The 26852-nt window shown below is 42.2% G+C and overlaps 1 protein-coding gene across 4 annotated transcripts; it reads right to left on the minus strand.

Annotated features, from left to right (window-relative positions):
- Positions 1–20134, minus strand: abcf1 (ATP-binding cassette, sub-family F (GCN20), member 1). 4 transcript variants are annotated; one of them, XM_038725598.1, is made up of 27 exons: positions 19927–20134; positions 17642–17688; positions 17459–17536; positions 16362–16491; positions 16245–16276; positions 15376–15462; positions 13837–13887; positions 13491–13595; positions 11521–11577; positions 11354–11428; positions 11158–11253; positions 10191–10313; positions 9912–10012; positions 7437–7522; positions 7218–7357; positions 5536–5684; positions 5361–5444; positions 4491–4615; positions 3702–3814; positions 3134–3308; positions 2444–2518; positions 2285–2355; positions 2173–2205; positions 1137–1305; positions 985–1049; positions 827–899; positions 1–418 (listed from the first exon to the last, which is right to left on the minus strand). In XM_038725598.1, exons 1-27 carry the CDS (start codon positions 19982–19984, stop codon positions 252–254), a joined length of 2565 nt encoding a protein of 854 aa, XP_038581526.1. In that variant the 5' UTR covers positions 19985–20134; the 3' UTR covers positions 1–251. The 4 variants fall into 4 exon arrangements, with proteins under 4 accessions (XP_038581526.1, XP_038581525.1, XP_038581528.1 ...); XM_038725597.1 differs by having other exon boundaries at positions 17642–17691; XM_038725600.1 differs by lacking the exon at positions 13837–13887 and having other exon boundaries at positions 13491–13559; positions 17642–17691.
- Between the last annotated feature and the right edge of the window lie 6718 nt (positions 20135–26852).

The raw sequence follows: 26852 nt of genomic DNA on the forward strand, positions 1-26852 counted from the left end.
ATGAGAAATGGATTTCTTTTATTATTAAGCTTAAGATCTAGACCACAGGTCATGATTCAAGACATTTACCTCCCTCTATATTAATAGAATGCATGGTAGGATAATCTCTCCAGTATTTGTCTCCAACCTATTAAAAGATGAAAGGAATAGATACTTTCCAACAAATCCAATTTTCTTTTTATTATCTGTTACTTTGTGAGACATGTTGGCCGGTCCAGATGGTGCAGCGTGTCCTGACAGTGCCTGTGCGATCATGGGTTGACCTTGTTGACCATGGTCTCTCCCAGAGCCTCCAGCACCTCCTGCTTGTAATCGTCAAAGTCTCCGTTGATCTGGTTGACTGTGCAGTCCTCCACTACCCACAGCTGGCACTGAGTCTCTGTGATGAGCCGGGCATCGTGACTCACAATGATCACAGCTGGACAAGAAGGGGAACTACGTTAGTACTGTCATAAAGAGCCAAACTGTACAATTATTGTTGTCAGGATAGTCGCTACAGATGGCACAACGTATATAGTGACGCCTGGTGGCAGGACTGTAACACTGCAAGTAGACAGATTGGGAAATGATTAGTGTTGATATTGAGTGGGGGAAACATTGCATCATCAGGATACAGTTATACACAAGCACTCAAGGTGAGCCACGGCTAAGCCTAATATTTTGCTATGTGTGCGCCGTGAACTATTCAGCTGGAAACGGCGTAAATTTGAGTTAACAACCAATGGCCTTCATAAAAAAAGTGCTGGTATGATCCTTGGATTTTTAGCTCATTAGTTGTGAATGAATCCTTTCTGATGGCCAGTTCTTACTGAACCACTCTTCTTACCTCCTTTGTATTCATTGATGGCCTCTGATAAGGCATCGATTGACTCGATGTCCAAATTGTTGGTGGGTTCATCCTATCAGAGAAAAATAAGCATTTAGTCACAGCATTCCTTCAGGTGGTTCATCTTCAGTGTGGATAAAAGGCTCCGTGGCCCTTACCAAGATCAGCACATCAGGCTGACGACAGGACAGCTCAGCAAACACTACTCTGGCCTTCTGACCACCTGTTGGAGATGAAATCCAGACACAATGTTAGAAAATGTCTCCTTCCCGACAGCTGATACCCTCTGTCTGACGCTTCATGTTCATACCGGAAAGTTTGGAGATCTGAATGGTGTGGGCGTGGCTCTCTAGGCCAAAACGTCCCAGGCACTTCCTGCCATCTTGGTAAGGAAGGTTGAAGTTCCTCATCAGGTACTCTGTGGCGGTCTCCTCCATGTTCAACTGATCAGCATACTGCTGGTTGAAGAAGCCCACTTTCTGCATGCACAGAACAGAACACCCAAGTTACTCGTCTGCATGTAAACTGACCAATCACTACAACAATATCTCATTACCAGAATAATCAAGTTCAGCAGTGTTGCTGTCTCACCGCGTGCTCACAGTGTAAAGGTGACAAACACATTTCCATTAAGAACAGAACAGAGCACCGTGGGCAGCCCTGCTCAGGTATGGGAAACAGTCTGTACTTGCATAGCGACTTTCTAGTCTTCTGACCACTGAAACATCTTTACACTACAATGTCACGCTCCCCTATTCACACAAATTCATACACTTTTTCCAATAACATCTAGAGACGGTTTGGGCAGATATTAGCTAATGAATGCTAGTTGCTAATACTGCCCTGTGAATATGCATCATCCATGTTAGCTGTGGCTTTCTGGATTGACTTCAGTGAGACAGTTCAGTTGACCAATTACTAATCCCCATTGTTTTGCTCATTAAAAATAATGAAACTGTTTTATTGTTATGCTAAATTAGGTTGATGCAGACACAATTTCACACTGCATACATAAAGATTGCAAGGAATCGTTTCCTAGTAATTAACTAGTAATTATTGATGTGGCTTTTACCATCAGTGATAGCGTTACACCTGATGATACTGAAAACATACAATTACTGTGACTTTGCTTCATGAATACTAGTTTCATCTGGCAAGTACACCTTGTGGCCCGACAGGCTAGCAGCAGCCGCAAAAAAAACATTTCTAACACAGTAAACATTTATGTTTTGTGAGATCAGAACTTTGTCACTGCAGACAAACTACATAATGGTGTCCAGAGGCTTCTAGCCCAGTGCACAGCTGGTCAGTATGTAAGAGTCAAACATCAACAGTAAGTTACTCACCAGGCGATGATTCTTCCTCATCTCACCTTTGGTCTAAAAAACAAACATCCAGTTAAGTCAGCAGAACATATGATTTAGTTCAATTTTAAATTTTGTGTATCAACACACGTACCGGGGTTAATTTCCCAGTGAGCAGCAGCAGCAGGGTACTCTTCCCCACACCATTGGGTCCAACTATACAAACTAGATGAAGGAGGAAAAAATGAATGTCAGCATTTAATTTTTTTTCCTCCACATTACCCTAAAATCATAACAGAAGCTGCATACTTACTCCTGGACTCCATGTCAATTCCAAAGTCCACATTTTTGAAAAGTGGCTTCTGACCCTCATAGCCAAAGTCAACACCTGGATAGGGGAGAAACCACTGAGTCAAAATGTTGACCACCTTTAAGCAACATTCTAAGTCGAATTATTTGTTTCCATCAGCTGGTGTTAAGAAAATACACTATGACGCGATCAAACGAGCAACAGTGACTCTGGTATACTACAGCTTTTTGTTCCTCAGATGGCATTAATATGATTTTAATGGACGACACCCACAGGCTGTGGATTTGTTTGGTCAGCTGACAAAAAAGAAGGAGGTATGACATGCAAAAAGGTCTCTGGACGGATTAGCCCACATTTGCAGCCGTCCACCCACTCCAGGTCAATTTTCACACCTTTTTTTAAATGTAAAAACTGCATTTCAAAGCGGAAACTGAAATTACTATCAGTAAAATGTCATAGTAACAGTAACCAAGGAAGATAGGAACATGTTTTAAGCTTTGCCGTCTCCCCTCTGTGACATTTATTTGACTGACAGATACTGTTGTCCTGATGATGTCCTGACTGAAGGTATGACATGTAGTCCGCCCTCACCTGCCTCCTTCTGTGTATCTGTGTTTAGATAAGTTAGCAGCAGCCTGTACTGCTGAGACATGTTCGGTACAGTTTGGCCCTGAGCACTGCAGGGGTTCTTACTGTGAAGTCCCAGTATGGGTGGTGAGAGGGGAGGTGGGTTGGGGAAGGTGAACTTGACGGTGTACTCTTTAGGCCTCTTCAGAAGCTCTGTGGCGTCCTGGCTCTCCTCCTCCTGACTTCCCTTCTTCTTGCCTTTCTGTTGCTTCCTGGTCAGGACATCTTTAGTTTGCTTCTCCTGAGGGGGGACATTTAAAGACCGGTGTCAGCTGCAAAAACCACCTGAGGCAGAATGGATGGATACAGCATTTGTGTCAAATGGGAATGGCAAGGGGTGGCATACCCCACAGCTTAGCTTGAGTCAGAGGTTTAAGTTGTTCCTTAGCTAAAGACTTTATAGGCCTGTTTCAACAGCATCAACTGTGAGAGTGAGGAACTCGTGATCCTTCCATGAAGCAACTCACCTTGCCCCAGTGATGGAGCTTCAACTGGTGTGTTTTGATTCATGTTTTTAATTCATGTAGGCTAATCTGTTAAGAAATTGGTTTTCTCTTTAAATCCTGGTTCATTTCAAAAAGGGGTCACCTTTCAGATTTATGAAACTGGTCCTTGGGGGGACAGCCATACTCACAGCCTGTTTGGTGGACTTGCCACCTGCCTTCAGCTCTTTGAGTTTCTTCTCCTGCTTGTCGTACTGTTTCTGCAGTTCCTTCTGCTTCTGCACGTACATCTTCTTGAAGGTCACTGAATCAAAGCAAAGAAAAAGCACTCAGTAAGTAAAACTATAAACTAACCCAATCCCAGTTTCCTACATCATCATCTCATAATAGCAACTGCTTCACAAAGAGAGCACAAGAAAACACAAGTAGTACAGCCATGTGGTTTTAAAGGAAAACAGATAAAAGCAAAAAAAAAAAAAACATTCTAGGGAATTAAAAGACAGTTGAAATAAAAGTAAAACTCAAGTATAATCAGCAGACACTTTGATAAAAGCTGGTTTTAAGAAGGGACTTTAAGGAGATCACTGACTCTGCCAACCTGATTTCCTCCTCAGATCCTCCTCATTTTTAACCATGGATGGTTAAAATCTATTCGAAAGCTTACTGGGAGCCGGTGTAAAGAGGCTAATTCATCTCAATCCTCCCATTTTCCAACTGCTCTTCTATTTTAGAGCATTGATTATTAAGTTTAATTCCAACTGTGAGAGCTACAAAAAATATGTAACAAAACTGCTAGGCAAACAGTGAATTTCAACACAGACATGTACCTCTACAGATTCAGTTTCAGATGCATTAAGGTTCTTAGCTAGAAAAAAACCGACAAAACAAATGGAGGGAAAAAGATAATTGAATTGTATTAATTTCAGAATCATGTTATCTTAAAACAAATATACACATCCCCGATCTGTAAGGACACTTACAGTAGTTCCCTCTATAATAGTAGAGCTTCTGGTTGTCTAAGTGGACGATATCTGTACACACATCGTCAAGGAAACTCTGGTCGTGGGAAACTATGAGCAGAGTCTTCTTCCAGCCTTGAAGGTAGCTGAAAGTGGAAAGAGAACGCACAAATGTCTCTACAGGACCAGCACAGACACACAGCTACTTCATTCTCCTTAGAGAACATGCAAATCTAAATTCACGTACACTTCTTCCATTTAGGAGCACAGTGAAAAAAGTAACAAAGCTTATTAACAAACAATTTATTACATACATATGTATACTGTGTGTGTGTCTTCACTGGTTTCACATCATAATTGCACACAAGGAGGAGGACTATGGAAGTGAGGAGCCTGGTACCTGGACAGTCGGCATGATGTCAAAGCTTTTTAAAACATTGAAACAGATTTTAAAACCCTGTTCACTCATCACATGATGAGAGAAACACTACTCAGAAAACTCTACTCTGATTGGGGCACTGCGGCTTGCTGAATGTGGGACGCATTTAGTAAAACAGATGTAAAATAAGAGACCGTTCCACCTCTTTCACCAGGAAAACAACAATGTAAGTTGTTTGTTCAGCAAGTTGTAACGACCCACATTTACGTATATAAATAAAAAAGAATGGTGTTCATCCCTCTAACAGAGTTCCACAGTTGCTAAGGAGCCCTGAAGCTGTTCTGGAGGCTGGTGGAGGCCTGACTGTGTACTGAGACGCTTCATGCTGTTTTTGTCTTTAATTTGTCACCATCTGTAACGCTGCTTAGCTAAATTAATTATTATAAACTACCTTTATTAACTACACAGTGCTGTGATCCAGGAAAAGCATTAGATTGAAAAGCTGCTCGTACTTATTGAGCCAGATGACGGCGTTCAGGTCCAGGTGGTTGGTGGGTTCGTCCAGCATCAGGAGAGTGGGCTCCATGAACAGAGCTCTGTGGGGACAGAAGGTAAGTGTGTGTGAAGAAGAACATCTAACAGGGTAATGATGGACCAGTTTCATCCATGAAGTTTGTAATGGTGTACCTGGCGAGGGAGACTCTCATTCTCCACCCTCCAGAGAACCTTTTGGTGGGTCTGTTCTGCATCTCAGGGGTAAATGACAAACCAGCCAGGATCCTTCTGGCCTTGGCCTCAGCTGCTGCAGCTCCGATTGCCCTCAGCTCTTCATAGACCTGAGGAGCAGCAGAACCAGAGACAGGTCAGATGGGGATTCAAAGCTTCAGTGTGAATATTTGAAGCTATGTCGAGGTTCTGGGGCTGGCCCAAATGTCACTTTATGAGCTTTGAAGCTTCGACGGCGCCGGCAGACAGCTACTGTTCCTGCGAGGCAGTGGTGGCCAAAAGGTTAGAGAAGCGAGCTTGTGACCAGGAGGTAAAGCTGGGTGTCCAGGTGTGAATGTGTAACTGTGCGATTCTGGCTTTAAAGGTTTAAAAAAAATAAAATACTGTCGCGTTTCGCCGGCTGTGAGCAGGCAGTAATTTATTTCAGCAATGTATTTCATAGATTGAAGCAGAACAACAGAAGGACGAAGGCCCAAAAAGGTCTGGCAATGACATGAGTGAGTGAGAAACCTGACAAGCACAACTTGTAGACAGGGAGAAAGAGAGAGAGAGAGCTGTGTTCCTTTATTTACATGTTGTGGAAAAGGTTGTGTTTAACTTGTGGCCAGGCTCCCAAGTGCAGGACTAAGAGAGGGAGGAGATAAAAGAGGAATATTTATTGCAGTGTTGAAGTGATTGGAAATTGAACCGGGAAAGAGCGAGATAGAGTGGAAGACTAGATCCTGCAGAACCAGGTTGGTGGCTGCAGTGCAGAGCAGAGGGAACCATAGCTGAGAGTCCAGAGGGTGAGAGGCTGAACTGAGCAGGTCCAGAACAGATCACGGGAATTTATTAAGCGGCCGGGGGTCCAGGGAAAGCAGACAGGATGAGCAGAAAGTAACACCACATTATTATGCAAAATTCACTTTTAGCTTTTTGTTCTTAAACCCCATAACTGCCACAGTCATCAGTTTAAAGCGCTCCCACAGAGCTGAGGGCTTCATTTTGTTTTCCCTTTAATGTGAACTGGAGAGTTACGTTCACTGCTGTGAGGGGAGGTCAGGTGTGCCAAGAAAAAAAAAAAGAAGATAAAAATCAATATTTGAATCCTAACACTGAAAACCGAATGTGTACCCAACAATCGAATACTCAATTACTCCTTTCCTCATCAGGAAGGAAGAAGTGGTTCCTGCTCGCCTGTTATAAGGCTAGATTTGCCATATAGTATATTACATGACAACATCTGTGCAAGTTAAAAATAATTTGACTTCACCCCGTTGACCGTTTCTAACGGCAAAGCAGAGCACCAACCCAAACCCTACAGTCCGCAGGTAACAGTAAAACATATGACACTGGCAAGCATCTGAAGTTCCCACTTGTCCTGGACAAAGTACAGTTGATATAATGGATGTGGATTCCCGCGGTCACAGCTGCTACCACCTCACTTCGCCTGTTTCTCCTCTGCTCCACTTGTGTGTCCCCTACGCCCACACATACAGATGTTCGGTTGTGCTGCCTTTCAATCTATCTGGCCAGTAAATGACAAGATTTTGTTCTGGAGCGTTGAAGAGATGGTTCTGGGATGAAGACATTTATGTCCGAGACACAGAGGTACAGTGGCCCTAACTAAACACAGGTTCCTGGTACTGGATATGGTCTCTCACCTTCTCCAGCCTCTCAGCCACACAGTCCTCTCCCCTCTCCAGACGAATCTGGAGCCGTTTCTCCTCCTCCAGAAGCTTCAGGCGGCGGGTGTCGGCCTTCAGCACCGCCTGCACCGCCGGCGTGTCATCAGCTACCACCTCTAACAGGAACACAAGTACATGACACAGTCAGCGGGAGACCACAGGATAGAGAAACAATGGAGAGCACAGGTCCCTTACCCTGTTCACACAGCAGCACATCAATGTTGGGGGGAATACTGAGCGCTCTGTTGGCTATGTGTTTCAGTAATGTGGTCTTTCCTTTGCTGAAAGATGGAATGATGACAAGAGAACACTGAATCAGTTATCAATTTCTACCACAATGAAACCTGCAGTGGGCTATTCCTGCTTGGGCAGCAGCACTATTAAGAGAGCAGGGGAGCGTTTGGAGAGGATGAAAATGATGTGAATAAACTGCAGCAGCCTCAGTCACCACATCGCAACCCAGTTTCACAGCTGGAAGATTTTGGACCACCGGCGAAACGATATAAACTTATCTTCAGATCTATGTAGTGCTGTCAGTGACGGTCTCTGGCGCTGTGTCTTGTTGTTCTCTCTGGCTGTGTGTCTTTCTGCTGGACTTGGCTCTATCTGGATCTCAATGAGGTGATTTGATTAAATAAAGGTGGTGTATAGAAATGAAGGAGTATCTGGTGGAGGAATAGGGACCCAACTGTCTGTCACCTGTCTGTATGTGTACAGTGAAGTCTAAACCATAAATTGTAGTGCTGAGCTAACTGCAGATAAATTGGTATCAGTGTACAGCTGATAAATGACAATTTAAAAACAGAGAAACTGATCCCTCAGTCATGTTATGAGTGTTGTGGTTGCACAGGTTTTCCACCAGAGGGCAGACTGCAGCTCCCCTGTTGCCGACACAAGTTCAGTATTATTTCTAACAATGAAAAAAAGTTGATTTTTAAACTGTAGTATGTCATGTTACTTTGGTGAGGTCTCATAACTACACATAACAAATGCTAGGGATAATATTTGTTTGTTTTTTCTTCTCTTCAGAAACATAAAGAATATTGGCTGATATATTGGAATTTTGGATTTTAAAATGCTCAAATATCAACATTGTTATTGTTCTTAAAACTCCTGTATCAGTTGGGCTCTATAGTGTATGTTACAAAACATTTTTTAGGGGGTGTTACACAGTGCAGCTATTACCAGCTAATAACAGCTTACTATGACATATATTGTAGATATGGCTTTAATTACTCACCGGCCACTTTATTAGGTACAATTCATTATTAGGTTCAATTGCTTGTTAACACAAATTGCTGAACAGCCACATAGCAGCAACTCAATGCATTTAGGCATGTAGATGTGGTCAAGACAACCTGGTGAAGTTCAAACCGAGCATCAGAATGGGGAAGAAAGGGGATTTAAGTGACTTTGAACATGGCATGGTTGTTGGTGCCAGACGTGCTAGTCTGAGTATTTCAGAAACTGCTGATCTACTGGGATTTTCACGCATAACCATCTGTAGGGTTTATAGAGGATGGTCTGAAAAATATCCAGTGAGCGGCAGTTGTGTAGAAGAAAATGCTTTGTTGATGTCAGAGGAGAATGGGCAGACTAGTTCCAGATGACGGAAAGGCAAAAGTAACTCAAATAACCACTCGTTACAACCAAGGTATGCAGAACACCATCTCTGAACGCACAACACGTCCAACCTTGAAGCAGATGGGCTACAGCAGCAGAAGACCACTCCTGTCAGCTAAGAACAGGAAACTGAGGCTACTATTCCCACAGGCTCACCAAAACTGGACAATAGAAGAAAAATGTTGCCTGGTCTGATGAGTCTCGATTTCAGCTGCAACATTCAGATGGTAGGGTCAGAGTTTGGCATAAACAACATGAAAGCTTGGATCCATCCTGCCTTGTATCAACAGTTCAGGCTGCTGCTGGTTGTCACAAAGCTCAAGTCATCTCAAACTGGTTTCTTGAACATGACAATGAGTTCTCTGTACTCCAGTGGCCTCCAGTCACCAGATCTCAGTCCAATAGAGCACCTTTGGGATGTGGTGGAACGGGAGATTCACATCATGGATGTGCAGCCGACAAATCTGCAGCAACTACGTGATGCGATCATGTCATCATGAACCAAAGTCTGTGAGGAACGTTTCCAACACCTTGTTGAAAGTATGCCACACAGAATTAAGGCAGGTTTGAAGGCAATAGTGGTCCAACCCGGTACTAGCAAGGTGTACCTAATAAAGTGGCCGGTGAGGGGGTGTTGAAAGATAACACGAAACGTCAAAGATACGTTTAAGGTCACTTAGAAACAGTGTCTCCGTTACATCCCACATTGTCCACCTGGAAGTCCTGACGAGAGTGTGATCGATTAACTAATTCCTAAACTGTTCAACACCCAATCATACAAGGTTGTTTATTTGGCGTTATACAGCACAAGGCTGCATCACGAAACAAAATTTGTAGTTCCTTCATGTGACACACACAACATATAATTAAGTGTAGGTCTATTTTAAAATATAGTAACATCCATCCATCATCAACCGCTTATCCTGCGTACAGGGTCACGGGGGAAATATAGTAACATGTAAAATAAAACAAAACAATATATACAGTTATTACAAGTCTCTGTGCCTCTATTCATAGCCAATAACTGAAAATAAACTCGATATTTACCCATTTGGCCCAACCAAACCATATCTTCTTCCAGCCACAACCAAAAGGTCAGCATTGACGAAAAGCTCCTTGCCGTGAGCAGATATACTGAACCTCTCCAGCTAACGGACACACAAGAGATCTTCATTAACAGAGAATGCATTTCCCAAACTTTGTTTTTCATTTTTAAAAGCTTCTTAAGCATTATGGTTCACATTTCAAGAGAACAGGATTTTTAGACACAGGCAATTAAAGCACATTTTAGGCCATTCATTGAGAAGATTGTAATAAGAGTGTAACCTTGATATCAGAGGCATTCTCCAGCATGGCCTGTCTAGAGGACATCTCAGCCTGGGAAATGGAGAAATCTCCCTCCAAAGCATTCTGAGCTCGAACACTGGCCACCTGCCGCTCATACTCCATCTGTAACGACGCACCAACACAGAGAAATGAGAAGCCGAAGGACACAAAACAACACTTGTCATATCACCAGAGTTATTTTCTTTAACTTAAGACTTAAAGTTTAACCTAATCTACAGAAGACAGATTATACCCATGTCCCAGTAAGAGTGGGCAAGATTAGTTTTCTACCAACACACATACATTTCTAACACATTGTTACCACATCAAAAAAGAAAGCGATATTTAGATTTTATAGGGCTCCAGTCAAAGATTAATTTTATTAAAGATTAATCTGTTATTGTTCGGATTAATCAATTATTCGTTTGGTCTCTCAAATGTCAGAATATAGTGAAAAATGCTTGTCACAGTTGCCTAATGGCCAAAGACATACACAGCAGAGAAAAGCAGCAAAAGCTCACACTGGAGAAGGTGGAACCAAAGAACATTTTATAATTTACACTAGTCAGTTCTATCAACTGACTAATCAGTTGATGGTTTCAGTTGGCCATTTCCACACAGAAATACGAACAGTTAAAGTAGTAGTGTTGCATATTTTTGAATACTGGAACTGATAATTATAGTCATAATGACAATAAGAATAATAAATAACAACAACAACAATTGCGGCTGATGTTAAGGAATCTTAAGGCGTGTTGCTTAAGTTTTAAAATGTGTTTCTAGCTGTTTTGCACATTCAGTGTATGCCTGTATGTGTCTACATGCGTATCTGTTTGCTATATAAATGAAATAAACTGAAACTTCATCACACGTTTTCACAGGCTGAACAGCTCTTCTCATGACTTTGACATGTAAAATAAATAAAGATACATAATTATCCCAACATAGCAGCAGACATAGTGAATACCTGTTTCTTTTTCTTCTTCTTCTCCTTTTTGCTAAGGTTAGCCAGCGGATCATCTTCCTGCTGCTTGGCCTGTTCTGCTATGACGTCCTCAGCACTCTGGTGGTTCCAGCCAGAGAAAGGGAAACATTAACACACTGACCCAACCCAGAGAAGGGGACAGCTTTGTGGAGGACAGCTTTGTGGAGGACAGACATACCATCATCATGCCACCACCATCACTGTCCTCCTCCTCCTCATCCTCGCTGTGTGGTCGCTGAGCAGGTTTTTCTTTCTACATGGGGTTAAATCAGAGAACGGTTACCTGGAAGACGCTGAAAATCAGATCCAAATAAAAGAACAAAAACAGATGTGCTTATTACTTGCCTTTTGTTGCTCTTTCTTCCCTTTCTTTGGCTTTTCGTCCTCATCGTTTTCTGGTGACTAAAAACAAGTTGTTTTTTTTAACTAATCCTTTATTTTCTAAACCCAGCTAAAAACTCAGACATTAAAAATGCATACAAAAAAATAATAAAAATAAAAAGGTGTCCAGGGTTAGATCAACACATTTTACTCTGCATCGAAAATGAAAACAAATCAAATGTATTAGCTTTTCCAGGAAAGCATCAAAGAAAGCCACACTTTCACTGACCGTCTTCTCTTACTGAAAGTATTTCAGGCTGTGTTGTACGATTAAATTAAATTTAATAAATAAATGAGGAATAATGGAAGCCTATGTTTGCTTCTTTTTATATGCCATGCTGTAGATTAGTGAGGTTTTTAAAGCTTTGCAACATTGTAGATTTTGTGTGTTGCGCTAACTCACGAATAACAACTGAAAACGCTGAAGTTTTAACCTTTCTGCGAGGCCAAACTGTACGACTTCAAAACTCACAATGAACAAACTGACCGGTCACAACGCTGCATGCATACACAGAACGCTGGGCCCGTACTTATCAAGTGTGTCCCTCCTTGGAAGTTCATAAACTGACTCATGGAAGAGAGTGTGACAGCCACAAAATAGAAATTGTAATAATTTACTGTAGTTGCGGCTTGGAGTATTAGACGATAAAAAACTTTGAAATGCAGAAATTATGGATCAGTGGTGGAGAAGGCAGTGCTTTTCTGCAAGCCTTTATGACGTGTAACACCAGACAGCCAATCACCAGCATTATTAGATCTTGGTACAAGCAAGCTGCATGCTTATTGGCTCACTGATGCTGATTAGATTTACTACAGAAATCTGGTAATAAATAACAAGGCAATTTTGTGACACTCATTAGTATCAAAGAAACTACTTTTGATAAAAGTACCAAAGTTTGGGGGAAGATGCTGCCGAAACGTATAGAGAGAAGAGCCATCTGATTGGCTGGACGGCAGCGTGTTTCCCTGTTTACATACATACAGTTTCATATTTCCAGCAGGCATTTCAAAATGCTTCTTCAAATAGCAGTCTGAACGCTGTGCTGTACAGCCACCACAAAGCCAGAGCGCATTTGTTCGAATGCTGAAATTTTTTCCCTACTTTATTGAATAGAAAAGTTCAAACAGACATCTGTAGAACATACAGGTTCATTACAATACCTATATTTCAGAACATGACTGGGAAAAGATAATCATTTCAATTAGCAGGTAAAATAAGTTATATAAAGTGATAGCTGTTTTATAAAAGTGAGAGAGGGGATTACTTAAAATACAAATAATTCAAAAACAGGAGATCTGTGTGTGCGTGCAATTGGTTAGCACCACTAACATGTTTCAATCCCTTCCTGTGCATCTCTGATATCTTGCACAATGACAGCAGCAATGATGTTGCAAAGCCTCTGTGGCCTGTGGCACACCAGTCTATGGAGAACCCTGGATCTGCATTCTCCTAAATATCACCCTATACAGGAGGAGTAGTAGAAAGTTAATAGAATACTTTTACTCCTACTCCTAAAAGTAGGACCAAAATGTGTCACTTGATAAATACAGGCCCTGATTTGTCCACTGATCATTCCAATAAGTTTTAGTGAAAACAGATGGATATGCCCTTAAAAATTCTACTTTCAACAGCAAGAGGTAAAAAAGAAGAACTGGGAGCTGCGTATGGCTGGAAGATATGGCCAATATAGTCAGGTTGTACATGAGACGGTATAAACACCATTTAATCTCTTCTTTTAACTCTTGTACTTTGGTAAATTATTTTTAGAGCAGATACACACAGCTTCAACATGTGGAGGCCTAAATGTAGTTGCTGAGCTGATTGGAAAATCACTGTTCTGGGGCTGGTTTAACAATCAGACAATTCAGCGTTAAAATCATGTTTAATCTGCACAGTTTCACTCATTTATTTAGAAAGATTTAGCAGCACCCACCTTGGACTTGACTTCTACCTTCTTGGTCTTATTTGCAGTTTTTTCTTCACCATCATCCTTCTCTGCCTCCTCCTCCTCCTCCTCCTCCTCCTCGTCAGATGCAGCCTGCCAATTTCACATGCACAAATCAATCCGAGCAAAGTTTGTTGCATCTGTAAAATGTGTAGAGACCAATTCAGTTATGGAAAAGACCGGTGAACTGTCAGGCAGAGGGAGATGAGAGTCACACAGAAAAAGTAAACTCTGTAACACCAATCTGTCCTGTCATGTTTTGGCCATGGATTAATGAGTGGATGGGAAGCATGCAGGACGATGACATAGGACAGAAAGATTTTCCAGCACCCACCTTCACTTTCCTGGGCTTAGGTTTATGTTTTTTCTTGCCCTTCTCAACCTCCTGTTTTAAAGACACACAGACACGTACAGATATACCCAGAACTTTAATGTAGATCCACTCCGCTGTTAAAACAGAAACGTTACTGCTACAGGGCTCCAGACTAACTAAGGGGCCGTCCTACCTGACCCGTGAGCCAAACTGTAATTTGTTGTTAACTGCTATTAAAAGTTATCCAGGCCGCTCAAACTAAGACAAATCCCATGTATACTGCACATTTATTATGACGTCATTGACCTTCTTTCAGCTTTACACAGTTAGTACAGTAAGATTGTCATTCACGTCTGCGGTAACATCTCCCGATCAGAGTTCACTGAATAACCTTCGTCATGCATTGAATTTTAATAACAATGATTGAAAGATCTCAAGGTGATCCATCATTTTGACAGATGTACTGTGTGTTCACACAGGAAGCAAAGTGATTCTTTCACATGGCGTTATTACATACAAAGACATCATGCTGCGTTCCAGGCAACTCGGAACTTGGAAATTTCCGACCTCCAACTAGAAAAAGTACCATGGAACAGCACTTGAAGTCGGATTTCCTACTAGCAGCTGAATGACGTCACACGACAATGGCAGCTCCCATGGAAGCACACTTTGTAAATGGTAAACAACCTAAAAAGGCAACAAAACATATTTGCATGTATTTAATTAAAAGTATAAATACTATCATATAGTAAATCCTGTTCTGCATGTAAATTGATGTAGAAAAATGTTGCTAGGTAGCTGGTTATACAAAAGAATCTCTAAAGGTATATTCTCTGAACAAGAGTTATTCAGTAAAAATGTAAAAAATGCCAAAACATTTGAAAACATTAGGAAATATAATGTCCAACCTTTTCATTCTTTAGAGGATGACCACTTCAGTCACCTGTTCATTAAAAACACCATCATTTTAATTAACACCAAGGGCAATGGTGGGTGTACACCTGACAAAGAGTTTGTCACGGTCAGCCATATTTTCTGTCAGGCACCACCATGCACCTGGAACGCTTTGAAGTTGGAAGTCGGATATTTCAACTTGGAAATATCCCAGTTCCAAGCAGAGTGGAACGCAGCATTAGAATAGATGTGACGGGTATCGCTTGAGTTGAATTTCAGCGGGATTCTGCTCTGATCCGGAGCCATTTACCAGCAGTGAGCCACAGAGTTTCAGACCTCCACTGTCTGTGGGCACCCAGAGCTCTGCGAAACCACGTCATACCAAACAGAGACCGGATACAACATCAACCAATGAAGCTGTATATATTGTTCAGTTATTTACATTTACAGTGGAGCAGCTTCTATATGGCATTATTTAATTAATACATGGCTGTGTCTCCCTTCAACAAACACCTTGTTAATCCCCCCCCTCCTAAAAGAAAGCTGTGACTGCAGCCTGTTAGTAACTCCAAAAGGTAATAATTTCATTTTAACATGCAGAGTTGAGGTCAGTGAACACCACGCATTAATGCTGCGTTTGATGCCATGTGAAATACAGCACTGTACCTTTGTTTCTGGTTTATCCTCATCTGAATCAGCGTCCTCATCCTCATCACTGTGGCCCTGGCTGAGAGCAGCAAAAATGTTTCCACCCTGAGGGACACCAGAGAGGCTTTACTCTGCATGCAGCATGTGAAGAGTCAGGACGGTGGAGGTAGGCTCGTCACAATGAGACGATGGCCTAATCACCTTCATTTGAGCTGACTGCACGATTGTTAGATTCCACAGTGAAGGCAAGTATAAGCGAAGTGCATGAAACAAACCACAGCCACGTTTCCATCAGGCTTTCCACGTCATTTTCCACCGTTTGAGGTTTTCCTGACACTCTTAATTACACCATTTACAGACAGTCCTTTGCTGCTTAATGTCACTATGTTTAGAATTGTTGTGCAGCGTAACTGGACAAACAGCTGATCTGTCATGTAATATTTGCCACATCACTATTTATTTGACAGACACATTTTCAGCGATAATTTGTCGCATTAACTCTTTATAGACTAAAGGAATAAACACCTCAAGCGAGTGTGAAACCTTTTTAATGATACTGTGGAAGTTTTCATCCAGCTTTTCTAATTAATAAAACTTCTTGGATGGAAACATGGCTTGTGCTTCCCCGTTGCATAGTAACTTCCAAAATTAAAATTAGCATCCTTCTAAATTAACTGTCTTAAACCACTTTTTTGTACATTAGATCGTCATACACAACAGTTTTAGAACAAGCTATTTTAAATAAATCAATGTACAGCAGAGCAAGATGCGAATAAAGATAAAGATAAAGAATACAACAATACAATCGTTAATTGCAATTATCAACTACAACTTCATGGTTGTGCCAGCCCTAGAGAGGTGAAGCAAAATGTAGACTAATGACAAACCTTAGTCTTCTTTCCTTTGCTGGGGACAGGGACTGTGGAAAGGAAAGGAAAGCACACTGAATAATGACTGTACAAATGGGAGAATTATTTCATTGCAAGGTTCAGTCTTAAGCAGACCTGGCTCATCTTCCTCATCACTTGCTTGCACAGAGAGCTTTTTCAGCTTCAGCATCACATCTTCATCATCAGCATCCTCATCTGCATCTCCACGTTTTCCTTTCCGCCGGTCTTTCTTCTTTTTCTGAGGCTGGAAAGAACGGTTTCAAATGAAATGTCAAAAGTAGACAGAATCTGATCCAAGTTTGGAGGTTTGAGAATCAGGCAAATGTATTTTAGCCACCAAGCCATATCACTCTCCAGACACCACACTCCTTTGACAAAAAACGGCCATTTTACCTCACTCGCTTATTTGCTTGTGAGACTTTGGTATTAACATGTTAGTTCAGATCCAAACTAAGCCTTTAAAACACAAAACTCACACGATCAAAGCAGTGGTGAAAGAGCAACTCCCATGTTCTGTGGGGTAAAATTACAGTTTTTGTCAAAATAGTCTGGTGGCTTTGATGAGAGTGATACAGGGGCTTCGGTTACCTGTCAGAACGGGCAGTCTAAGTATATGAATTAATACTTAATATTCTAAGTATAGCGTACACTTAAACAAATATTGCATTTTTTATTTTATTTTTTGGTGGCTAAAATACGTTTGCTGCTGTCCCCGACCCCAGCAGAACGTTCTGTACCTCCAAACTGGGGGCATGCTGAAGGTCATACAGGTGCATCTCAGAAAATTAGAATATTGCGAAAAAGTTTCTCTTTAACCGTAATTTAAGTCAAAAAGTGAAACTTATATATTTTAGATTCATTACATAAAAAGTGAAATACTTCAGGCCTTTTTTTTTTAAATTTTAATCTTGATGATTACAGCTTACAGCTCATGGAAATCAAAGATCCATATCTCCAAATATTAGAATAACGAATGTATAATACAGAAATGTCGACCTGGTTCAGAACACACAACCACAATTATGGGAAAGGCTTCTGATTTGACAGTTGTCCAGAAAAACTAATGCTAAAGACTGAGATCACAGAACTGGATCTTTCCCTGCTGCAAGCCAGAAACGTTACGTTAGCCAGCCAAATGTCCACATAGTTGTTTTTAATCAGTGCATCAGTCATCCTGATAGTTACAGACCTGCTTTCAAATGAAAGATTACCTGTTTTCCTTGTGTGTCTTTCACAGCCACCTCATCCACCTTTTCAGCTTTGCTTTCTGTGGAGAGTTCTTCAAAGAACTGGAGAGAAATATTCAAACAAATCCGATGAGACACATCGCACCACAGAGACAAAACATTTTTAATACTTAGAAACTAAAGAAATGAGACAATGTAAGTACTCACACTCTTTTTCCCCTTTTTGTCTTTCTTTCCTTTCTTCACAGTTTTTTCTGCTGAATTTCACAAAAACATCAGTGGGCATTAGTGAGCTGAGAAACTGTCTGTACAGCACTGTCAGATATTATCAAGACAGTGACACGTACGTACTCCAGTGCACTGTACTTGAAATCCATCAATGACTATGACGTTAAGTGTTGACTGTCAGCTTTAACTGGAGGATGCTGACATCCTTAGATAAACGGTGTAGGACTTGTAGCCCTTGTTGCAGTCAATGAAAACCTTTAGATTGTCTGCACTTTACACCAACATCATCAAAACACCAAATGAAGGAATATCTTTTGGAAAATATCTTTCCATCCCCCCAGTAGAGGACACACAATCGGACAATCTACACTACCAAAAAAATAAGGGAACACTTAATCATCACAGTTTAACATCAAGTCTGTTAAACTTCAGGGATATCAATCTGTCCATTTCAGGAAGCATAAGCGTTTGGGATCCTGTGTTGGTGCAAATGACTACAGCCAGGTGTGCTGGCATGTTTCTGACCATACGGTCAGAAATGCGGGTGCGGGTGACATAAGGGCCTGACGTCCTCTAGTCAGATCTGTGCTCACAATCCAGCGCCGTGCAGCTCAATTGGCATTTGCCAGAGAACACCAGAATTGGCACGTCTGCCACTGGTGCCCCGTTCTCTTCACAGATGAGAGCAGGTTCACACTGACCACATGTGACAGATGTGAAAGAGTCTGGAGAAGCAGTGGTGAACGTTAAGCTGCCTGCAAAATCATCCAGCATGACTAGTTTTGGCGGTGTGTCAGTGATGGTCTGGGGAGGCATTTCCTTGGAGGGCCGCACAGACCTCCACGTACTAGCCAACAGTAACCTGACTGCTGTTAGGTACCGAGATGAAATCCTCAAAGTCACTGTCAGACCTTACGCTGGTGCAGTGGGCCCTGGGTTCCCCCCGGATGCAGGACAGTGCCCGGCCTCATGTGGCCAGAGTGTGTAGGCACTTCCTGGTTGACGAAGGCACTGATTCCATTAAGTGGCACTCACGTTCCTCAGACCTGAATCCAACTGGGATCCTCTAGGACATTATGTGTTGTGCATCTGATGTCTAGCTGGCCTGTGTCCTGTACTACGAATGGAGTTTAACCTACTCTGACTTAACCCAGGGTTGACAAACTGACCGCCTACACTGGTGTTAAACAGTACTACGACGGTGAATAAGATGTTAGTTAGTTTTGTCGGTGTAAAGGATTAATTACCAAATCAACCAAATCTGAAAAGTCAACAAATCCAAGCAGAAATAAGTCTGTGGAAACAGTTTCTCAATGACCATCTGTCAGTTTGGTCCTTAAAAGTAAGACTGGTCTCTGGAAATGTGTTGAATTATTAGTTGCATAATTTTAATGATAGCCTTTATTTTCAAAGTCTCCATTCTGTCTGAAATACAGTTGGCAGGCGGTAGATCGTTTTATTACTATTAACGTTAATTATAATAATTAATCTTAAAATATCCTAAATAGGTTTTTTATGTTTTTTGATTCATATTGAAATAATCATGTGTAGATTAGTTCTTACACGGTCATAACGTAATGTCTAATACGTAACTTAGCGCAAAACTACGTGGGGACAGTTTGAAAGCGGAGGCTGGCTTTACAGCAGTGCTAAGTTGTGGGTTAGCAAACTGTCGCTCCAGCTGCTGCTGTGAAGCTAACATGAAGCTAACATGAAGCTAACCTGCAGGGAGGATGAGACGGTCCCAGAGCAGCACAGCTCATCACAGCTCATCACAGCTCTCCTGCTGCTATAACTAACACCACAACAAGAACATGTCTAGGCGAACTAGAAAGTAAGCTGAAGGTCAGAGGGCAAGTCATTTAACGTTACTGACACACACATCATACCTGGAACACTTTGTTTCCCATTTACAGAGCCAGTGTGAGTACAAACACAGGATTGTTTTCAGCGCACACAGAACGGACAGCTAGCTGAACGTGAGGAGATTTTCGCTGAAGTTGGCAAAAAGACGTGTAATGATTAGAACCGCTGACCGTGGGGTCAGAGATTCAATGCCTTTAACGTTAGGTGAATAGTCTTCAATCCGAATTGACCTGAAGATACTAAAGAATCATGAAAGAGTTTAAGTAGATTGTGACAAGATATCCACCGTTGCCAGTGAGCAGTTGAAGCAGAAAGAAGTTTAGCATAACTGGTACCTTATCTGGTTAGCTGAAAAACGCTACTGGCTAGCTTCTCACTAAACATTAATGTTATCTCACCAGCTGCCGAGGAGACGTCATCGTCCACCCACTCTGCGTCTTTCGATTTCTTCGGCATTTTGTTACTTTAACTACAACTTTATGAAAACAACGTAGCTAAAACGGTGTCCTTTTTTTATCCAGCGGGTTATCAGCCACACACATTTCATGCGGCCCAACCGACGTGATGGATAATGCACATGCCGGGTAGCCTTCTTCTTCTTCTTCCTTTGATTTTATTGGCGGTTGGCAAACAACTTTCGGCTGCATTACTGCCACCCACTGATCTGGCGTGTGCACTAAATCCTCTCTAATTAGTCTACAAAACAAAGAAATATTAACAAAACAAATAAACAAAGTAGAAATAATTAAATACATTAAAAGGAAAGAAATGGGGAAAAAAAAACAAGGATTTGTTTAGCTTATGACTAATATCTTGCTCTCCAATCTCATGGTGCATCCTTTAAAACTTCTCTCTCTGAATCATACTTCTGGCAATACAATAAGACATGTTCCACTGTTTCTTCCTCTCCACAATAATTTCCATTATTATGTTTTCTAATCATGTAGAGAGAACTATTTAGACCACTATGACCGTTTCTTAGACTTCTTACAACCCTCTCCTCTTCATCCTCCAGACACTTTACTCCATACTAATGGATTAACTTATCTTCCTTTACTTTCTTTTTTCTATTCATTCTGCCACAGCTTTTTGATTTGACCCTTTCTGCTTCTTCATTTGCCTTCTCATTCCCATCAAGTCCAACATGGGCCAACACATACCTAACGTAAATGCATTTGGTAATTTCTGAATAGTGATTGTTGTATTTCAAACCATACATCCTCTCTACTCCTGGAGTTGAAACATTTTAAACCCATTAATGCTGCACACAAATCTGATGCAATTGCCACTCTCTCTGGATTGTGCTGCTCTACCCATTCCAAGGAAATCATAATGGCCATCGTCTCACATGGTGATCGCGATGATATATCTTGTTTTTAACAAGGAATATCATCGTGATAACCTGGGTGAAAAGAGAGGACAAGGAGAAACAAACGGGGGACAAACAAACAGGGTTAGAGATGCAGTGGTTTTCAGAAAGTATTCTTGTCAACAGGACTAAGCCTAAGTACTAGACTTAATAGATTAATTGAGAATGAGACCAACCCAGATAAGGGTAACACATATATGGTTATTAACAGTTGCGGTTCTAGACCATTTTTATTAAGGGGGCCAGGCTGGGGCCAGTTGTTTTGTTAGAGGGGCACATTCAATCCGGGACAAAAGAGATAAAGGCAATGTTCAACCTTTAAAAATGTCTTGTTTAGTATATAATATAATGTTTTAGTATGTTTCAGCAACTTAGTTATTTCTTTCAGTAATCTTTTCAGAAACTTATTTTTATTAAATTACATTATACAAAAAAAACCTACCTGTTAACTTTAACTCAAGTTACAGGACTTTCTTTGATGCAACACTTCTTTGTAAAGTCAAAATTAAATCTCCCGCTAAGAAAAAATGGGGATTCAAGAACATGAAGCTTTCTCAGGTCATCTGAAGGAAGTTTTAAAGTACAAAAAGATTGTTACAGCGCATGTGAAACTCAACCATGATGATGGGGTCCGGGGTCTGTGTTACAGGGGCACTGGCCCTTGTTGCCCCCCCCCCCCAAAAAACGCCACAGGTTATTAAAAAGAAGCAGCTTGTTTTATTTTTAACAACCCAGCCAAATCTCTTTGTTGGCCTTTTCCTTGTTCCCAGCATGGCTCAATAGCACTTATTGCAGGATGGTTATTATGTCCTTGTAAATGAATCTAATATGTCATCATAATTTGATGTCTTCTTAACTCCAATGGGATTTGGAGCCCCACTACATATCCTTAAAGCTTTTGTTTGTATTACATCCAATTTTCTCTGTATTTTAGATCTATATTATATATTATTATTCCATGTATCACAGTGACTGCTAGCAGGGTAGCAGGATAACAAAGGTTTGGGCCAAATAGCAGACATCAGAGGCAAAGCAGGTACAGTCCAGTGATTTATTTAAATGGAAAAATAGGGGCTTTTCTGAAAGGTGAAGCAGGGTGCAAGGGTGACTACCAGATAAGAAGTCCAACTTAAACACGTGTCATAACCAGGTAAGCAGTCCAAGACAGGCCAACAATTCAAAAAGGATACAGGCAAAAATGCAAAATCCATGCAAGGTCTAAAGGCAACAAAGAATAAATCCAAACAAAGAACAGGTACAACATCGGAGAGAACACTAGGAAAAGGCTGGAACACTAGGATGGTAGATAACGATGAACCGGCAAGGAGTGAGGGGAACGGGCAAAGTAAAATACACCAGTGAGGAGCAGATAATGAGAGACAGGTGAAAACAATCACGGTGGGGTATACATTCACACAGGGGGGAAAACACAAGGGCAGGAAGTGGAGTGGTGTGAAATGAGAGGAAAGGTGAGAAACAAAGAAAAACAGGAAACACAGAATGAAAGAATGACACGGAAAAAACATAATCCAGGGACAAGTGTCCAGGGAGCTAAGGAATGGAGCTGGTTGTACAGCCCTCTGGATGGCCAGAGGGCTGTACAGTTGCTGAGCACAAGTCCTGAGGATCTCCGGGGGAACTGGAGGTTGCTGCAGCTCAGCAGGAACAAGTATCGACAGAGAACAGGAACTGATGTCAGATTGGCCGCTGACCGAGAACCAGTCAAGCCTAGTGGTAATTCGGTTGACCAAGGCAACTGAGTCCATGGGGGGACAGCCGAATCTCTAGGGGAGCCGGAGTCTCTGTCCCTAAAAACAAAAAAAAAGAAGAAGAAAAAAACAAACATCTCCAACTATACAGACGGGCTTCTTGCTAGCAGGCCAGAGTGACGACTGTTGGCTAGCAGCCCGGATGCTAGTATATCCGGCACCGAGTTGAAAGGCCAACATGATTGTTTTAAGATCTGCTTTCCCTTCATCCTTACTAATCCAGTCATCTTCCTATTCATTCCCCAAACTTGGTTAATTGGAGTCACAAAACATTACCAGTACTTCCACTATTCTGTGTCCTATGAGAAGAAATTGTATTTTCTGCATGCAAGCTCCTGAGACTGTTGCCACTAAGTCCACTAACACCAAAAAACGAGTAGCTCCCAGCACAAAAGAGACTCCAACACAAACTCCACGTAAGGATAAATACAACCATAGAGTTTTATGTGCTGGAGCACATCAGGCCAAATGAATCAGTTTGATAGATTTTTTGTGATGCTGTCTCCAGTGTATCAGACTCTGTTCTGTTTTGGCTCACTCATGAGTTTGAGCACGCACACACTCTTGGAAAGGTAATGGTTGGACACCGAAATGGCACAGCTGGAGGCTGCTGAAAACTACATATAGCCCCTATGAAGGCCTTATTACATTTCTTTATTACCTGCCTCTCTCACATTTTTATTAAATATTTCTACGTGTCTATGTAACTTGTCTCACTTATCGCCCTGAATTTAACCCACTGAGTGTTTCTATACCTTTCTGATATATCTTCTATGACCACCCTACATACACAACCTACTTTATATAAAGTGGGGTATGATCACTTCCAACAGTTGACACGATTCATTACCTCCCACAAACAGATACCTGCCAAGGACTGTGGTACTAATGTCTGAACTTGACTTTAATTTAATTACTCCCAACATTTAAACACACAAATCCTGTGGAGTCTATCAAATCCTTCACTATCAAACCATTCCTGTAAGTCCTATCCCCTCCCCAAAGAGTACTATGGACATTAAAATCAGCACACCAAATGGCCCTTCTACTATTTAGCCCCTTCATTGCTTCCAGTGCTTTAACCTCTGACATGGATTATGGAAATTCACAACAACTAGACTACCAACCAAACTCCCAACAGCTACATAGTCCAAATCTTTCAATTTTTTATATTGCACTATATGAAACACAAATCTCTATCCCATCTTATGCATCCATATCCTTGAATCACAAATTTAAATTTAAGCCCTAGCTCTTCAACACATATTATATCAGGTTTACATTCTAAACTCTCAAGAAATCATTTAAATTCTAGCATTCGACAGCAGACAGCTTGCATTCCACTGAAGAACTCGTCAGCCAAAGAAACTTACTGCAGCAGATGAAAGACACATCATGCTTATTTCCCTTCACAATCAGAAGATGTCCAGCAGTGCCATCAGCTCAGAGCTGCAGAAAACAGTGGGACCCTGGAACACCATCTACTGTCCAGAGAAGTCTGGTCAGAAGTGGCCTTCGTGGATAACTGGTGGGCAAACAACCTCAGACATGGAAACAAGGCCGAGCCACTCAATTATACAAGGAAACACTGAAACTGGGGTGCAGGAAAATGGCAGTAGGTGCTCGGAAATATTTGGCTGCAGCAGAAGGCAGGTTGTTTGCTGAAGGGCTGGAGAGCGGGACAAGAACAAGTTTCTGCAGGCAACAGTGAAGCATGATGGAGGTTTCCTTATAAGTCTGCATTTCTGCAGACAGAGTTGGGGAGAATGGTCTCCTCAATGCTGAGAAGTACAGGCTTATTCATCATGCAATTCCATCGGGGAGACATCTGATTGGCCCTGGCTCCTCCAGGCTACATGTTGAAGTGCCCTTGGGCAAGATACTGAACCCCAAATTGCCCCTGGCGGCTGTTCCACCAGTGTATGAATGTGTGTGACTGGTGAATGCAGATGTAGTGTAAAAGCGCTTTGAGTGGTCAAAAAGACTAGAAAGGCGCTATACAAGTACGGAGCATTCAGTACTGTCTAAACAAATGAATTTTAACAAAGTGTTTTGCAAACATCTCTGCTTTCTCATCATCACTTACTGCTTTTGTTTCACCACTGTTTTAGACTGGGTACGTATACTATCTTTTTATGCCATTAATTATTTTTATCATTCTCCAAACTATAAAATATTCTGTCTCCCTTCCTAGAGAGCTAAATGTAGGTAGGTAGATTTTATTGTCACAATACAACAAGTTGTAGAGTGAAATTGAGTTCGTAGCTTAACTGTACACAGATAAGAGCTGACATCTCAGTCGCTGGGTGCTAGCTGCCTTCGACATGCTTTGACTCTTCGATCTCACCAAAGACTGGAGCATTACCTGCCTTGCTGTTTCACAGTAAGGTCTTTTTGTAATGTGTTAGCACACCAGCTAATGTGACGTTCTTCTTAATTAGCACTCCAGCTAACGAAGATGGACTAATCCACATCACACCAGAGGAGATGGTGATCCAGGGGCTCAGCTCTGCCCCTGAACTGTGTGCTAGCGCTAGCTGGGGCTCACGGCTGGACATAGCAGCGGAGGCCCCGCTTATGGAGGATGTGCTGGAGCTGGATTATGAGGATGATGACGAGGGCACCTGTTCTGTTCCGGAATGAGATGCTGGGTTTCTCCCGATTCCCCGCTGTGGTGTGCGCGTCTAGGTCAAGGGGAAGAGAGACTTTGTCCACGGAGGCAGCAGGTTCTGTCCTCCCTTTAAGTCGCATAAGCACACACCCTCACTCTTTATTAACAATAAAGCATGTTCCGCAGCTGCATCCAGGCCTAAGGTCAAGGGCACAGTCAAAAACAATGAACAGAAAAACAATAAGCGGTTTGGCAGCCTCACCGCTCCCGAGGATAGCTATGGCTCCCTTCGGGACGTGGGACGCTGCCGACTCCGTCGGTGAACTAACACCTTGCGCGTGTGCAGTGTCGACCAGGTATCACGCTCGCACCCCGCCACTAGTTGGGCCCATAACGGCATTATTGACGGCACACAGTGGGGAAGACACACCGGGGGCTGCCACTTCTCTCTTGCTGATGAGGGAAATCGTGCTATCCTGGATCTGCGAGCTCTGAACAAATACCTCAGCAAATACAAGTTCTGGTGCGTCTGGTGCGCCAGGGCAATTGGTTCACGTCTGTCGACCTGAAGGATGCATATTTCCGCACTGCAATTTGTCCTCCCCACAGGAAATATCTGTGGTTCGCTTTTCGGGATGTATGTTACGAGTACAGAGTACTTTCCTTTCGGCTGTGTCCCTGAGCCCAAGAGTGTTCGTGCGGTGTACAGAAGCGGCTGCGGCCCTGATGAGATGGCAGTGTTTACGTCTGGCTACATATTTGGACGACTGGCTCCTTTTGGCACAGTCGGAGCAGGTGTCAGACGCAAACGTGTGTCCTCATAAGACACCTGACAGATTTGGGTTTTATAATAAACACAGAGAAGAACGTGCTGTCCCCAGCACAGAGTATAATATTTCTGAGGTTACACCTGGACTCGGTGTCCTTTACAGTTCGCCTGGTACCAAGCAATGGCTCTCCCACTGGATTGTCGGGTCAATTGCTCTGGCCTACACTAGTCAACAGGCTCCGCCAGGCCTACGGGCACACTCAACTCGTGGCCTTGCTGCATCCTGGGCCCTGTTTAAGGGGGTCCCTATCCAGGACATTTGTGCAGTGGCGAGCTGGTCCTCACCCCTCACCTTTGCCCGGTTTTGTAAACTGGATGTCTCTGCTCAGAGTGTGGCGCGTGCAGTGCTGAGCACAGGGCCCTCACTGGAGTGCTGCTTCCCTGAGAGCCGGTGATTGTTGAAATAAGCTTGTCTGGCAAAACGGGAGTTTCCATATCCCATAGTAAGACATCGCAACGAGTGCTATGAATGAGAACTTTAGGTTACTTGCGTAACCCTGGTACTCAGAGTAGCATGAGTGAGATGTTTCACCAGACAGCCCTTCTTGCTGGGGCGAAGCAAGAAGAGGTGCTTATTTTGAATGGTATTGTAGTGTAAGCTATTTGAGGTTAGGTGGACCCACCAGACGCAGACACCGCAATCACCAGCCAATCAGGATTGGCGTAATGAGATAAATGCTTCTGAGAAATACGCGGGGAGGCAAGTTTTGTAACTCTCTTCTTTTACAGATGTCCATTTCTAGTCT

Source organism: Micropterus salmoides, unplaced genomic scaffold (assembly GCF_014851395.1).
Source record: "Micropterus salmoides isolate LMB-PRFRI ecotype aquatic unplaced genomic scaffold, ASM1485139v1 Ms_hic_scaffold_17, whole genome shotgun sequence".
Classification (NCBI taxonomy): Eukaryota; Metazoa; Chordata; class Actinopteri; order Centrarchiformes; family Centrarchidae; genus Micropterus; species Micropterus salmoides.

What these genes read in the sequence shown, in the direction of transcription:
- abcf1 (XM_038725597.1), bottom strand. Translation starts at nt 19,984, where the DNA reads ATGCCGAAGAAATCGAAAGACGCAGAGTGGGTGGACGATGACGTCTCC. An exon ending in TGGCTGAGAGGCTGGAGAAG is followed by an intron (nt 5,685 to 7,217) that starts GTGAGAGACCAT and finishes GCTGCTCCTCAG; the next exon opens with GTCTATGAAGAGCTGAGGGC. An exon ending in ATGAGAGTCTCCCTCGCCAG is followed by an intron (nt 5,445 to 5,535) that starts GTACACCATTAC and finishes CTGTCCCCACAG; the next exon opens with AGCTCTGTTCATGGAGCCCA.